Raw genomic sequence first — 14633 nt, forward strand, 5'->3', positions numbered from 1 at the left:
AGATAACTGGGTATAAATTACTGGGTAGTATATTTCATGTTCTGTCGTGGTATAACATGCTCTGATCATTCTGACTGGGGACCTATGTGGAATGTCCGAGTTGATGCACAGTCCATAAACAGACTATTTTGAGAGCTTTTCTTGCTAGTCCTCTGTAGGATGGCTCCTGTTTCATAAGGTTACATAAATGTAGGATCTCAAGTACACAGCAGAGATGATCAAGACATAATTTCAAAGCTGTTGGTTAAGCATTATGGACAACAGTGAAGCCTGCATTTGAAAATATACTGTGAGTCCCTGCTGCCACCTGGATACTTAGAAGCATACGGTGATTTGAAACACAGGGAGCTTGAGTAACAACTCTATTGATCCACAGCAGCTATGAACAACTAGAAAATGGCACCTATCATCCTGCTCTTTTTTATTTGGCAAATACTTGGGAGATGTAAATTTCTAGATACCAGGGGCATGGCAAAGCTCTCGTCAACCTTCATGTCTCACATTCTGAATTACTTCCAGTGCAATCTGGTTGCAGCTCAGGGTCAAGGCCACCATAATTAACTTGAGAAAAAAAAAAAATCAGCATATTAGAACATATATTTGTGCAGAAAAGTATTGTAGGTACAATGTGAAGTTTTCTTGTGGCTGGTTCACAAGAACACATATGTAGCAATTTGGATTTATCTCTCTGGTCAGAGGAATGCATTTATAATCACCTTGCCTGGATTCATGATTTATATTTAGGTTATTAGAACCTCCATAGCTTCTGTAACGTATTCCTGTACACAACAAGTAAATTCTCACTGCAAATTAATTATTTAGTATTTTGTAGTGAGATTTGAAATCCCTTCTCAGTTCCATGCTGGCTCAGCTACTGGCTCAGAACTGTGCTACAGGCTATTACTTGATACTCCAAGTATCAGCCAGCTAGCTCAGATGTATCTGTACTGTTCTGCAGTCACTGCAATACAGGTGTATCTGTACATACAAAGTTGACAGGACAATGTCAAGACTAAAAGTTATTTTCAAAATATTTATCTCTTCTTACCTCTCCAGCAATGACCACAACTAAAAAAAAAAAAAATTTCAAAGCATGCCACTATGGACATGATCAAAACAATTTTTAAGCGTTAATATTTACAAAGACAAAAGAACCTAAGCAGCATTTTCACATGGAAACTAAGTGCAAATAGTAATAAAAACTGCTTATTCAACTAGCCGTTGTGCAACGCGTGAATGATACAATTCTTTTCTGCCTTCTCTTTCCCTTGCAGGCCTGTGTGGTTGGCTAAGCAGAGTAAGATCTTCAAACCCAAGGTCTCCATAATGATGTCATGGTTACATTACGCACGCATGCCTAGAATCCACAGATGTCAAGGTTTCCTATTACTAGAAAAAAATTTCTCATAAAGTAAAATGAAGATCAAAGAACACAGCGAACCCTGCTAAGCATATAGTCAGATGTTTGCAAAAAAGCTGTAGCAGGGACTACATGTTAGATGCCCATTACCCCTTTCTCATTTGTGAAACAATAACAAACAGGGTAAATTGCTTCTGGTAAAAAGGAAATCAAATTGGCTGCTTCTTCAGGAAGCATTTAATTTAGCTTACCTTCCTAAAACCTCAGAACACTCACACATTTAGTGATTCCACCTCCAATTGCAGAGTGTAATTTCCTAAATCATGACACCTGCTCAGAAGCGAAGAGTCACAACCTGTCTGTGGCTGCCCTACTTTTCTAGCCACAAGACTGCTTAAAAGTAGAGCTCAGACTTTCTGCACTGGTCAGACAGGGGCAGAGTTTAATGTGTGAATGGACAGTGTCTTATAATGAGGGGTGTGTGTGCTCTGCATGGATGATGAAAGTCTAGCCCTGTGCGTAGTGCTGAGGCAAATATGTCATGTAGACGTGCCAAAAGAGTTTGGAAAAAACCAGAGTTGTAATGCAGAAATACCTTTTTTTTTTTTTCTGCTCAAGGCTAAGAAAAAAGCTGCTAGACTTGCTTTACATTATACCCATTTGAAGAGTTTAAAAAGGTAGATATTCATAGTAACATTCTGTAGTCTTGAATTTCTCACATAGCTGCTAGTATTTTCGATATGTATTCCCTGCAGCATGCAGTACATTCTACTAGGTGCAAGCAGCGTCTTCTGGTTTTTGGCTTTTTTTTCTTTAAAAAAAAAAAGGATGCAATCATATCACAGAAACTGCATAGGCAACTGTACAGCTAATGAAGATAATGCTTTTTCATCCAAATATGTGAATCTATCCACATAGTTTGTCTTCAGCTCCTCAAAACCTAACTATATGCGATGAAAATCTTCTGCCAGTGCCCATCTCAGCTGATTTTAAGTTGAAATATTTTTATTTTGTTTTAAGCTGTTTAAACCACTTACGGTTATTAGGAGCAAGAAGAGACCATTCTACCTCTTTTAAAATATTTTTCAACATATTGAAAAAATATAATATGGTCATGTTTTGGACCTGAAATTTAAAATGTGTGGGAGAAGGATTAGGAAAGAAGAGTCATTCTATAAAAGAATAAAACAGAATAGCCTTTTGCTAGAATATAAAAGAATAGCCTTTTGCTATGAAAGTTTGCCAAAATTTCATCAAGTCATATGACCCTGGAAAATATCTCTTGGCAGATGTCCAGTAGAGACTTGTGTTCTGTCCACCAAGGATGTTCCATCTGGATGGTAATGTCCCTGCCAAACTGAGCATGTGCAATCCACTCAGAATAATTAGGCATGCTTTGCTCTAGGAAGGACAAAATTCCTTTGCAACTCTTCCTTGCAACTGCAAGAAACTATGGGTGTGGAGAAGGAAGATAAAAAAGGGGTGAGAAGTATGACTTTTTTTTGGGAGGGGTCTGTGATTTCTTTCTGTTGCAGAAAGTCAGGTAGGAAGGACCTGAGGGAGGGAGCAGCCATACTGGAATGAAGGAGGGTGACAAAAGGGAGTGACAAAAAGTAAGGAGAAACAAGTGTGAGGGAAGACCACAACAACAGCACCTGGCATGACAGAGTTGGGAGACTAAGTGAAAACAGTAAATATGTAAGATTGACAGAAAACAGTAAGTTCTGAAAACTCCAATATAAGAGGTAAGGGCAAAAGGTGAAATCCAGTTGTCAAAGAGAAACTGAGAATGACACACTTTTTCCCTGCATGTAACCCCTGCCCTGTACAAGATGGATGCTACTTTGGCTCTGAATTGGGACTAAATATTAAGTGGGACTATACTTAATTTATTGTAAAAATAAGAATTTATATTTAGCTGAGGTAGTGGATGATGAGGTACAGGACTACTACCATGGCGGCAATGGAGAGACGAGACTGTCTTTTGTAAGATGAAGTAGAATTTTACCTTTGAAAAAGTCTTTCAAACTCCATCTTTACCTCATTTGCATCTGTGATAGCAGTGCTACTCAATTTAGTTGAATGCCATTTTAAACATGCACAGCACCCTACAGCTGAGGAAACATCAGTAAATTCTTACCATTACAACTGCCTTTGAAATGAGCTACGATGTTTAATACACGTATAAAGAGGTAAAAATGCTGACAACCCTGAAAAATCCAGCACGAGATGACTTGTGTTTGGTGATCAACAACTAATATTGTCGTACCTCAGACTTCTAGCTGTAATGTAGTAGTATTTATACCACCGAAGAATATCATCATTAATTGTAAATCCTTTAGATTGGTGAAAGCACTCTAAATGTAATTAATTATTTTATATTCAGTGCATGGTTTAGCTTCTTAAATAGGTTTAGGCCATATACAGGATGAAAAGATGTAAAAAAAGAATAATTATCCGTATGAACAGATTCCAGTTAAGCTTAATTATGACATTCTATGATACCCAAGTTATGTGTTATTTCAAACTTATTCTTTTAATATGACTTATTAGATGCAACTAGAATATGAACGTACTTCATCAGATAAACTGCAAAGGAAACAAAGACAAAATCACTATTTTATTCATTAGAATTAGTTGATTAAATTCCATTGTAAGGGACAAACTAAAGTCTCCATTGTTAGTATTTATCAAATATGAGCCACAAATATAAACAGTAACTTTTGTACAGACTAAATTAGCATTTAGGTGTTCATTGAAAAATTCTGCCTGTTATTTCCAAAAATCATGCTAGACATACATTATGCTTTTCATCCTCAGAGTGATTCTGAAATATTAAATTTCAAAAGTAAAAAAAAAAAAAAAAAAGGGATGGGGGAAACATCTGCTACTTTGTAGTAGTATAATTTTTCCCCCTAGTAATCTTTAATAAACTTCTATCTGAAGTATTTTTTCAACCTTTGTAATTTTTATTTATATTTGATGTAGTTAGCAAGTGAAAGTTATATTTACTAAATTATATTAATGCTTTTCTCACTAAACCCTGAAAATTTATTCCTCAAGTGTTGCAACTAAATTTCTAAAAGTAAACAAATATAATTCATAGACAATGTATATATTTAAATACAGAATAACAGAAGTAATTACCTTTCAGTATCTCCACTGACCGTGTCCCCTGCTCTCTGTAGAAGAAAAACAAATAGTATTAAGCACGACTAAAGACTATACTTCCTTCACGCACTCGACATAGCGGTATCTGCAGCAAAAGCAGTCACAGAAGTAAAGCACAGTAGTCATTCTGTAACTCTAAGGAAAAGGAAATGGAAAATTTAGTTCAATTTCTAACTAAATGTTATTTCACAATGAAGATCATGTTTAAAGCAACTTGCATCTGCACTTATAATGTAGTTTCGGCTGCTGTATAATTGTGATCAAAGCTCTTTAAAAGAAGAAGGGAGCTAAAAATGTGTTAGAATGTCAATGTTTTTTGCAAAAATGTTAATATTTGAAAGGGAGTTTGTTAAGTGTAAAGGGCAAATATTACAATATGGAATACAAAATTTCAGAATAACAAACTAGAGGATTTTAAGAACAATGATGAACCTATCATCAAAACTTTCTTTAATACTATTCTTACATAGCTTTACATAACTTCATTTACTACACTGGTTATTCCTCTGAGGTTTGGAAATGAACACGTCTTTTAGCAGTAAGTGATTCAGGATTAAAAATAAAATCTTCAGACTGTTTTTGTTACTTAAACCAAGCTTTATGATGGAGAAGTTTTCCCACAGCTAAAAAGCAGTTTCTAATCTTGAAATTACAAAAATGTATGTTTTAAAATTAATGTGTTTGTTTATAAATGCAGAAGTTCGCACTTGAAAAATCTTTTACTCTAAATGCTTTCTGAATAACCAGAAACAGATTATTTTTTTGAAGTATAATGTTTGTGTTTTAATGTCACTACTTTAGGCATACTGTAAGATATTTAATCACACATGACTTCAGAGGACTGTTACAAAACTGAAATGCAAGTTGCACATGTAGAAGACAGGAAGTCTGCTGGGTCTGTTTAACCACATGGGCTGTAACACAGGTGTATTGTTACAGCATGTATTTTTAAGAAAACTTTAAAATGTTCAGGGGACAAGCACACATTTTGCCACCTCCCTCCTTCACATATCCCCCTGGTCTATCCATATACAGAATCATTTATCATCTTTTACCATATTATCTCTACTATTGATAATAGATGTATTGCTACTTGAAGCAGGCAAAAAACCCTTAAGTGATCAAGTTACCCTGGTAATAACTAATAAGTTTGGAGGGGATTGATGATACCACAGTAATATTAAAGCAGCTGAAGAGTCTTGTTCGTCACCCGCTTGCATCTAATAAGATTAGATTTGTTATCTAACCTAAGATCAGACAGACATTTTCCCCAGAGCAGTACCACGTAGATCTACACAACTACTTTTTCTTCTTTTCTCTCAAGCATTCCTGTTATCCAAAGTGTTCCTAATATCCAAAGGAGAATCAACCTGCCGCTGGAACATGGTGAACGTACAGCAGGATTATTAATGACAAAGATTTATTTCCAAACTATAATGCATATGAAGGTACTGACGGCCTATATAAAGTCAAAAGTGGATCAGTAAATCAGTACATGAAGTTTCATAATGATCATTGTAATGATCATAGGGCTGAAAATTAAAGAATGCTAAGCACTCTTCCTGATTTTGCAGCTGGTACATTCTGTGACATGCTTGTGTTTCGGTTAAACCACGACATTCACTTATGTAGGCTTTCCTGTATCTTACCTTCCGCAATAATTAGGATGCTACATATTTTACAAGTAACTCTTGTTGCTGCATTAAATACTATTTGCTACTAAAAATTTGCCTTTTACTTGTTCTGGTAATTGATTCAGTTAAAATATCCTAGCAAATGTGAGTATCAAAGGTGGTTACCGTTCAAATAAGATTATCTTGGCTAATGAAACGTAATGAAATGGTGCCCTTACACTTAAAGCAGGGAGTTCTCCTACATACCTTGCTGAAACCAGGCAAAGGTAGGAGCTCCCCATTGAATAATTGAGTACACAAAACTATAGCAGGCTTTCCTGAGTGCTATAAACAACTTAATCCTCCTTAGAGTACACTGAAATCTAGTCTAAAGAACCTGCAAAAATGAAAATATACCCTCTAGAAATATTCATATTTTCTTGAAGCAGACTGTAAGAGATAACGGCTTACGTCTACAGCAAAATATGTCTTTGAAGAACATCAGTAAAATCCTGCATAATAAATGTCAGATTTCTGCTGCTGCTAATGCACTATTAAATATGAATGAACCAATCTGATCATCCCTGAAAATACTGTGCACAACCTAGTAAAATATTGTGTGGCCAACCGAGTAAAAGAACTTTGACAGCAGCGCTACCCATGATACTGTTACAAAAATAAAATTTACTCCTACTAGAAGGCTCAAAGGTTTTCTCATATCCCTCTGCCTTCTAGTGTTACTAATTTTAGCAACTAAAAGTGGGAAAAATAATTTAGTCAGTTTAAGTGTTTCCCATTCTATTTCTTAATTAGTAGAGGCCTTTCTTTTCTAAAACTGCTCCCAAACTAAAAGCAAAGTGTTTTCCAAATCAGGGTTTTTTCACTTTCTCTCCCAAATGGGACTCATCACATACTCCCTTCCCCGACAAAGCTAAAATAATCCTCCTTGTTCACACTGTGCTGGCCGTCTTCTTTTCATCACCTGTATTACAAATTTTCACTACCAGTACTGAACTAGCCCAGTTACTTATTTCCTTCCAAAAAAATGCACAAAGAACACCTATATCATGGGCAATCACCTTGGATCGTGGTTCCGAGATTCCTTTCGATCAGATGTATTCCGTGAGTACAGCTGTAAACAATTGTTTGGATGTTGTGGACTTGCATATATTAGACTGAAAAAGACATACTAGAGCGAAATGTGCTTCTGTTAATAAAACATGTTTTTTCTAGAGGCCTGTCTTTCAACACCACTAATTTTTTGCATTAATAAGCACTGATTTTCAAAGATATTGAATAATCTAATCTAATTAACTGAAGAATAGTCTGTAGTAGCGAAATTTAACAATGGCTCTATAATAGTGGGAAAAAGAAAAAATATGAGTTAACCGTTTAACTACTCATAGATTATGCAAATTGTAACTGATTATTAGTTCACTGCAATTTAGAAAAGAGCAAAGAAGAATATCTGTCTAAATATAGAGAGGGAGAAAATAGTTGATATGAGTACTTGAAAGGTATTTGTTTTAAATATAATTACAATGCTAGCAATAGAAAACATATTTATGGCCTTTTAAGTTTTTATCAACAATTTATTAGAAAAAAATCTCTGCTCCCAACGGACTCATTAATGACACACATATTACTACCAGTATTTAAGTACGCACACTAGGGATTACTATAGATTTATGTACATACACATATGTATGACCTTTTACTTGACTGAATTTTTATCCCCAAAGAAGCTATCATTGGAGTACAATCTAGTTGCGAGCTTGAAATGCCAACCTTATAAAAGGATTTCTGATAGCATATATGGAAAAAACCACGCAGTGGCATTTCTATACATGTGTACGTATAGCTATAATTAATTACCTTGTGTAATTGTAATTACTTGCACAGATACAATACTGATAATGACTTATATGAGGTAGACTCCTATCTGCAATTTCAGCAGCCTTATATATCATTTTTTTGAGCAGTTGCTTCTTAACAGTGTTATGTTCCTGATATTTGGAAAACAAATTGCCTTATCCTGGTTCCCAAACTAAAACTTTACTTCATCTTACTAAAAGGCCACTTTCATGACTAGCAGACATGTGGAAGGCTCAGGAGGCACAAGTCTTGTCATGCTGTCACAGACTATAAAGCACAAATTCTGTGAAATTCAGGTCACTGGCACCTATCAGCCTTCTTTAGAATCAGCTTCACATTTATGTAGCTCTAGGGATTTTAGTGGATCTACTTCTGACTTACACAAGTAGAAATGAAAGGACAATAAGGCCTATATAGTCTAACAAGCAGATCTGATGATCCTCTCCCAAAGCAAATCCCGTAGGAACTCCTATTGATCCTGAAATTTCTATAAATAACTGATAACCAAAAAATTGTTTCCTTGAATGAGGATTTCATAATGAAAAGAAATATTTTCTCCTAAGAAGTAAAGAAATCTCATAAATCACAGAAAACAGAAGAACCCTGAACTGCAGAGATAGTGTGAAAACATTCAAAAGTCATTGTTTATTTGTTTTTTACTAGTGGAAGAGACTAGAATAGTTGGTAATGAGGCTAGAATAGTTTGATAATGAGAGTTACTAATCTCAATGGTCAAATGCAATATATTAATTCCATCTAGATATGTCATTTATTCAGATGCAAAAAAGGTTCTTTAACCTTTATTATAAATACTGTTCTTCTATTCTTCTATACTCAGATACTGAATTCCCTACAAAAATGATTTCTTCTCCTCCTTCCCTAACTCACATATTCATTATCCTAAGCATTTCTTACATTATGTTTGTTCAAAAGTGAAACAGTAACCTTGTTGCCAGGGGCTTTACTTATCTCTCTAGCTCAGTGAGCTGATGCTTAACCCATTGAATATACTTGCAAAATTATTATGCCAGCTAAAAATGAAAGCAGCCTTTGAGGTTTTTCTTCCACTCACTCTCGTTGAGGGGAAAGATAATAGAGAGAGGAAAAAATCTTATGCAAGTTACATCCATGTATGGTTCAGAGGTTCTCAATTTTTATTCTGAAAAAAAAACATATAAGAGGTGAGAAGATTAACTGAAGAGAGAAGAAAAATATCCACTCAGAATTTTTAATTATGTGATACATTATGAACATTATGTCAGCACATAGTAGGTAACAGAGAAAGCAGCAAGTTTTTTAACAGAATGGAAGGTCCATTTTTGGAAAAATGTTACATCCAAAAGAGAAGCTATCCCAGATTATACATGAAGTAAAAAAAAAGTATTCTAAAAGAATATCTAAAGGAAGACTGCCCTGTGACTAACAAAATTTATCTTATGTAGTAAAGCAAAAAATAGTCCAAAAAGACAAATCACAACAATGGATAAACTGTATTTTAAGTTGACCAAAGCCTACCTTTGTACTCATCAATGCACTCTTTTAATTTAAGGGAGGTTTAATCTGAACATCAAAGGTGTAAAAATAAACAAACAAAATATCCACCCCACCACCCCCAAAAAAACCCCAATAAAAAAAGTCCTTCTTTTCTTCAAAAACTAAGAATAAATACTGCACCAAAATAGAATAAATACCCCACCAAAGAAATGGGTGGGGTTCTTTTTTGGCAAAGAAAAACAGCACACGAACTTGTAAATATATTTGTGTTCTCCAAAACTCCTGTTTTTCTGGAACAGACACCAGATATGATTTTGTTGCCATAAACTAATTAGAACTACTGAGTTTTATGGAATGAGCAATCATTCCATGTTGCATACTAGCAATCTTAATTTTATACAAGATGTATAGCAGCTAAAGTGGACATTCACTTGAAGTATCCACTAAAGTTTAGAGAATAGAATTTTATTTCATCACAAAAAAATTACAAGGTAGAATTTAATGCCATTTAATAAAAGGTACAGTGAAGTTTTACAGATTTCACATGAAAAACACAATGTAGTTCTTCCTGAGGAAAAAAGCATTCAGAGCCCTAATAGAGTTGGAAATCCAATCACATGAAATTAGGTTGTTAGACGGAATGTATTTCTGAACTGCAAGTTTCTACTGTCATGAAGCACAAACATTTTCTTGCTGAAAAGTTAAGAACAGCCGACATGCAGCCCAATATTCAGCAGTGATTTTGCTGCACAGAATTCCATTGGAAAGGTAATGGAAGTGGAAGATGGGAGTGGCTGAAGTCGAAAGGATGTAGTGTAGCTCAAGAAGTTACACAGGTCAGGGAAAAAAGACAGTCAATTCCTTCCCCTTCCTTTTTCTCACTTCCCCCATTCCTCTAGGTACAGGCTACCCGTGACCCTGTCCTGTACAGGACTGACTTCCTTTTCTGTCATGCAATGCTTTCTCTCATCCTCATTCTCTTGCTGGGGAAGGTAGGAAGCCTGCTGAAAAGGTGAAGAGGGAAAGGACAGGGACCAAGGCCTGAGCAGTGAGTAGAGAGGAAGACTCAGAGGAGAGTCTTCAGAGTACTACAGCTGGCTTCCTGCATACTGATCCTTTTGTCAGCAGCAGCAGGAGATGATATTTGTATTACAAGGAAAATGAGTTTGCATATTTGCATTTGGTGCATTCTTCTGGATGATAAATATTGCAATTATAGTAGCAATAATATCAGTTGTAGCTAATATTTATTAACAAATGCTGAATCATATCAATCGGAACGGCTGTTAAATTTATCTTTAGACTACATATACACAATCAGAAATAAAATACTTTTTTTTGGTAGCCTGAAGAAATAATAAAAAACCCCCACAAATTCATTTGCTAAAATAATACAATACAGTAAATCTTAGCTCTGTTGTAGCTTTCTGGAGTCAAAGGACTCCAGAACGCTTTACAAATTGCAATTTACACATGAGGATACAGTAGGTTAATGAATGCTTCATTTGCTAACTTTCATTGGTAGTTTGTAGTGGTTCGTTTGAAGACTGCAGAATAACATAATTTAAATATGCTGTAATACAGCAAAATTACTTATGAAAACATTGTGTATGTTTGGATAAAGACAGCCTCATATTTGCTTGGCTGTAAAGCATCCTAATATAACTATCAGTTTAAAGAATTCAAAACAAAAAAGGTAGCCTAAACATTTGGAAGCAAGCAATAATACATAGCCTGTCTCATGGTTGAATTGCTGAAGCAGGTATCACAGGCCAGTGCAAATACATCAGTCCTAACCACTGCAGTGTGTTCAATGCAAAATTCCAGGCCCATTCCATTTCTCCTGAAATACTGCATGACTGGAGCCCAAGACAGGTCTACAACAAATAATGGAGATGCTCATACCTCAGCTGAGCTTCACAACTGCTCTATAGGGACGGATGGACATACTATGCTTGGATCCAGATGCAGTATATTATTTAAGGAGTAAGCTCAACCATTTTTCTAAGTTGCTTCTGCATCTGAAAATGTATACCTGAAACAAATGTTGGTTTGCGCTGTGCACATACATGAGCTAAATTTGGTCTAACTTAGAGAATCTATACACAGTTTTCACTTTGCATTATAGACAGTATAAAGGGTACCAAAAGTTCAGACTCAATGGTAATTTCACTTCCTTAGTGCAGTGGAATTCATAGGCAAAACTTTTCAGCATATAACAGAGCTTACTTTATGGAATAAATTGCTCAGGACTAGAACCTAACAAATTTAACTGCCTTCTTGCTTCTCCTTACTGCAAATAGGTGGTTTTTATAGAAATCAAAGGCAACCATAGTTTATTTCTCTTTATTTTCCCTTGTATTGTAAAATGCCTTTTCCCTTTTGAACTGTTTATACGTTAATGAAGAGCATAGTTTAGAGAATCATGTCTGAACAGAACTGTCAAGAAATATATTATTGGACATTGCTACTGAAGGATCCATCTTACAGTACTAGCTAGATACTTGTCAGCTCAAGCCTTCATGTACACAGTTATGGTACTATACTAATGCAAAATAATCTTATCTTACAATCAATACAACTGGACAGAATCCGTTTGAAGCTACAGAAGCTAGAAAGACTTATATTAGCTTCTCTGAGCAGCTAGATTCCACGTAATTATTCTCATAGTGATTTTTCAACATACCTGTAAGGCGGGGAGAGAATGTTTTCCATATTACAGATACTTAAATAAAAAGCAAAGATAGAATTTATTCAGCAATTCAGAAAGGAAATAAAACTCTGAAGGAAGTAATTTATCCTTGACACTTAGCACAGTTTTGTTTCTTCCTGAAAAACCAGGAAGGAAGAAATAAAATATGAACACTTTTCCTACAAAACTGGCAATAAAAGACTCCTCCTTCAGTCATATGGAGCTGAATACATATGATTCTCCCAGACTATGTTAATTATTATAGTTATCACAGTAGCACTCAGACTGCCTATCATCCAAAAAAAGTGTCTGGAACATCTGGCACATCCCAGCATGCATGCATTACAGAAAAAAACCAGATCTACATTGTTTTTGCACACATTTTAGTTCTCAGCGTGTACAATTAAACTTTATGTCATTTGTCAAGCTGCCTTCTGCAGCTCCAAGAACAGTTAAATAGCATTTACATCATTCTGTGCTAAAAGGCATGCGTTACCAACTTCCTGTGATCAGCAGGAAGAAAATAAAAAGCAAGTTAAGCAAGTGCTGTGAAACAATGACTAACTCTAAACTACTATAATGCTTCAAATTATCTTTAAAATAAAAAGTGACTACTGCCATAACATTCTCAATGACTACCCTAAAGCAGCCATTATTTCTGTTTTACTATGTAGGAAATATTGAAATGAAAGAATCTCTCTTAAAATGCATTAAAAATTAAGTCTCTTCTACACAGTGAATTCTAATTCACAAAAAATCTAGAAGATTCAATAGTTTATAATCCAATTTCTTAATATATGATATTACAAAATATACAATTACTTTGTAGATAATAGGCCCAGAACATTTATTGCCCAGTAAAACCAGATGAGAGATCATTATCTTATTTGAGAATTTAATGTAGTAACCAGCAAATTAAATTTCAGAGCTTCAGAAACTAGTGCAAATCTGAGGCAGTAAAACCACAAAGTTGAACACCATGTGGATTTTCAGACCGGGTCTGGAATAAGAACTTCAATATTCCTTCCAGACAGAAGCTGGTTCCCGTAGAGCAAAATGTAACTGAGCAGCAGAAAATGTACAGTTCACTAGAATTTTTAAAAATCCTGAACCTCAGTTTAAAGATGGAAAGTGTTTTCCGTTCAAGACTTTTTGTGTTTTGTTTTATGGGGAAAAATGAAAAATTTCTCATGTACATCTGGTCTACTGTGCAGGAGTCCTACTTGATAAGTTAATTTTCTTCAGAATGAGCTCTGGTAATATAAAATAAAAACATATTCAGATTTTAACTCTGTTCTTGTAAGCCCAGAGTCTATTCCAATACTGTATTTCAGCAATGCTATAATGGATATACTTTTGTGATATTTACATATGCCTCACTATTTAGGCTTAGTATGGTAAACAATGTCACTTCAGAGGTGAAGCATTAGTAAACATAGGAAGTCATGTTCTAAGAAATATTCTATTGATTAATAATTAATTATAACAGCCATGTTAATTGTAATTGACTCTTCCTCAGATTCTGTGACATTCATCACAGCCTTACATATCAATTAAATTAGAGTTATAAATATACCCTGAAAGGGGCAGTGTTTCTTGACAGTAACATTTTACTGCAACATAGCTTTATGCATCATTTTATATCCTGGGCATATTGCCAGTATTGCATTACCTAAATATCCATTTTATATAGTAACTCTGCATCCTCACAGCAACTTATGAAATCAGTCTGATTGTTTAATTTTAGGTTCCAAATCAACATTCCTTCCAAAGCATTAATCTAGTGGTGAATCTGTGCAATTACCAATTTTGTAAAACTTCTTACGTCTGTGTCTGGTAATTTAAACTACTGTTAATTAAGAGCTTTTTTTTTTTGTACGTATTTATGTAAGTGCTTAGAAAATAAAGCAATAGCTAAGTGACACTGTGTATCTCAATTTCTCCTTCCATCATGTCATACTTGTTTGCTTACAGGACAGTGTCACCTTCCCTTTACTAAAGATGATTAAGATCCTATTTAACATTATCATCTCCATTTTCCAAAGCAGTTATCTGGGTTGAAATTTTGATCTATATCCAAAAGTTGTTCTGGGCATGTGTTAAGTGTAGAGGAATTAATGGAAATTTGATTATTACAGTTCTGCAGTTTTGACTTCCATAAAAAAAAACCAAACCAAACCAAACTAAACCAGTTTTGTCATCTGATAGTACTGCCTCCAGACAGCTGAGAAAAAACAAAACACAGTCTAGAAGAGGAAGGAAAAGGTAAGCTGACCTCAGACAAATTCTTTTTTTTTTTTTTTTTTAATATGAAAGTAGCAAAAGTTGTTTTACAGTAATTTGGTTAGGTAAAGTTTAGAAGTATCTTCTTTTAATTAACCTTAGTCTTGTTGTAGAACAAATTCTTGATAGAATGAAATCTCATTAT

At 34.8% G+C, this 14633-nt stretch overlaps 1 protein-coding gene across 1 annotated transcript in view; it reads right to left on the reverse strand.

Moving 5' to 3' along the window:
• Window positions 1-14633, reverse strand: part of LOC143164716 (connector enhancer of kinase suppressor of ras 2-like) — a 213896-nt gene that overhangs the window by 35536 nt on the left and 163727 nt on the right. The window contains exon 14 of the mRNA XM_076347640.1: window positions 4508-4542. Within this exon, the coding sequence (XP_076203755.1) occupies window positions 4508-4542 (35 nt within the window). The remainder of the gene's footprint in view (window positions 1-4507; window positions 4543-14633) is intronic.

The sequence above is a fragment of the Aptenodytes patagonicus genome, chromosome 9, assembly GCF_965638725.1.
Source record: "Aptenodytes patagonicus chromosome 9, bAptPat1.pri.cur, whole genome shotgun sequence".
Taxonomy (NCBI): domain Eukaryota; kingdom Metazoa; phylum Chordata; class Aves; order Sphenisciformes; family Spheniscidae; genus Aptenodytes; species Aptenodytes patagonicus.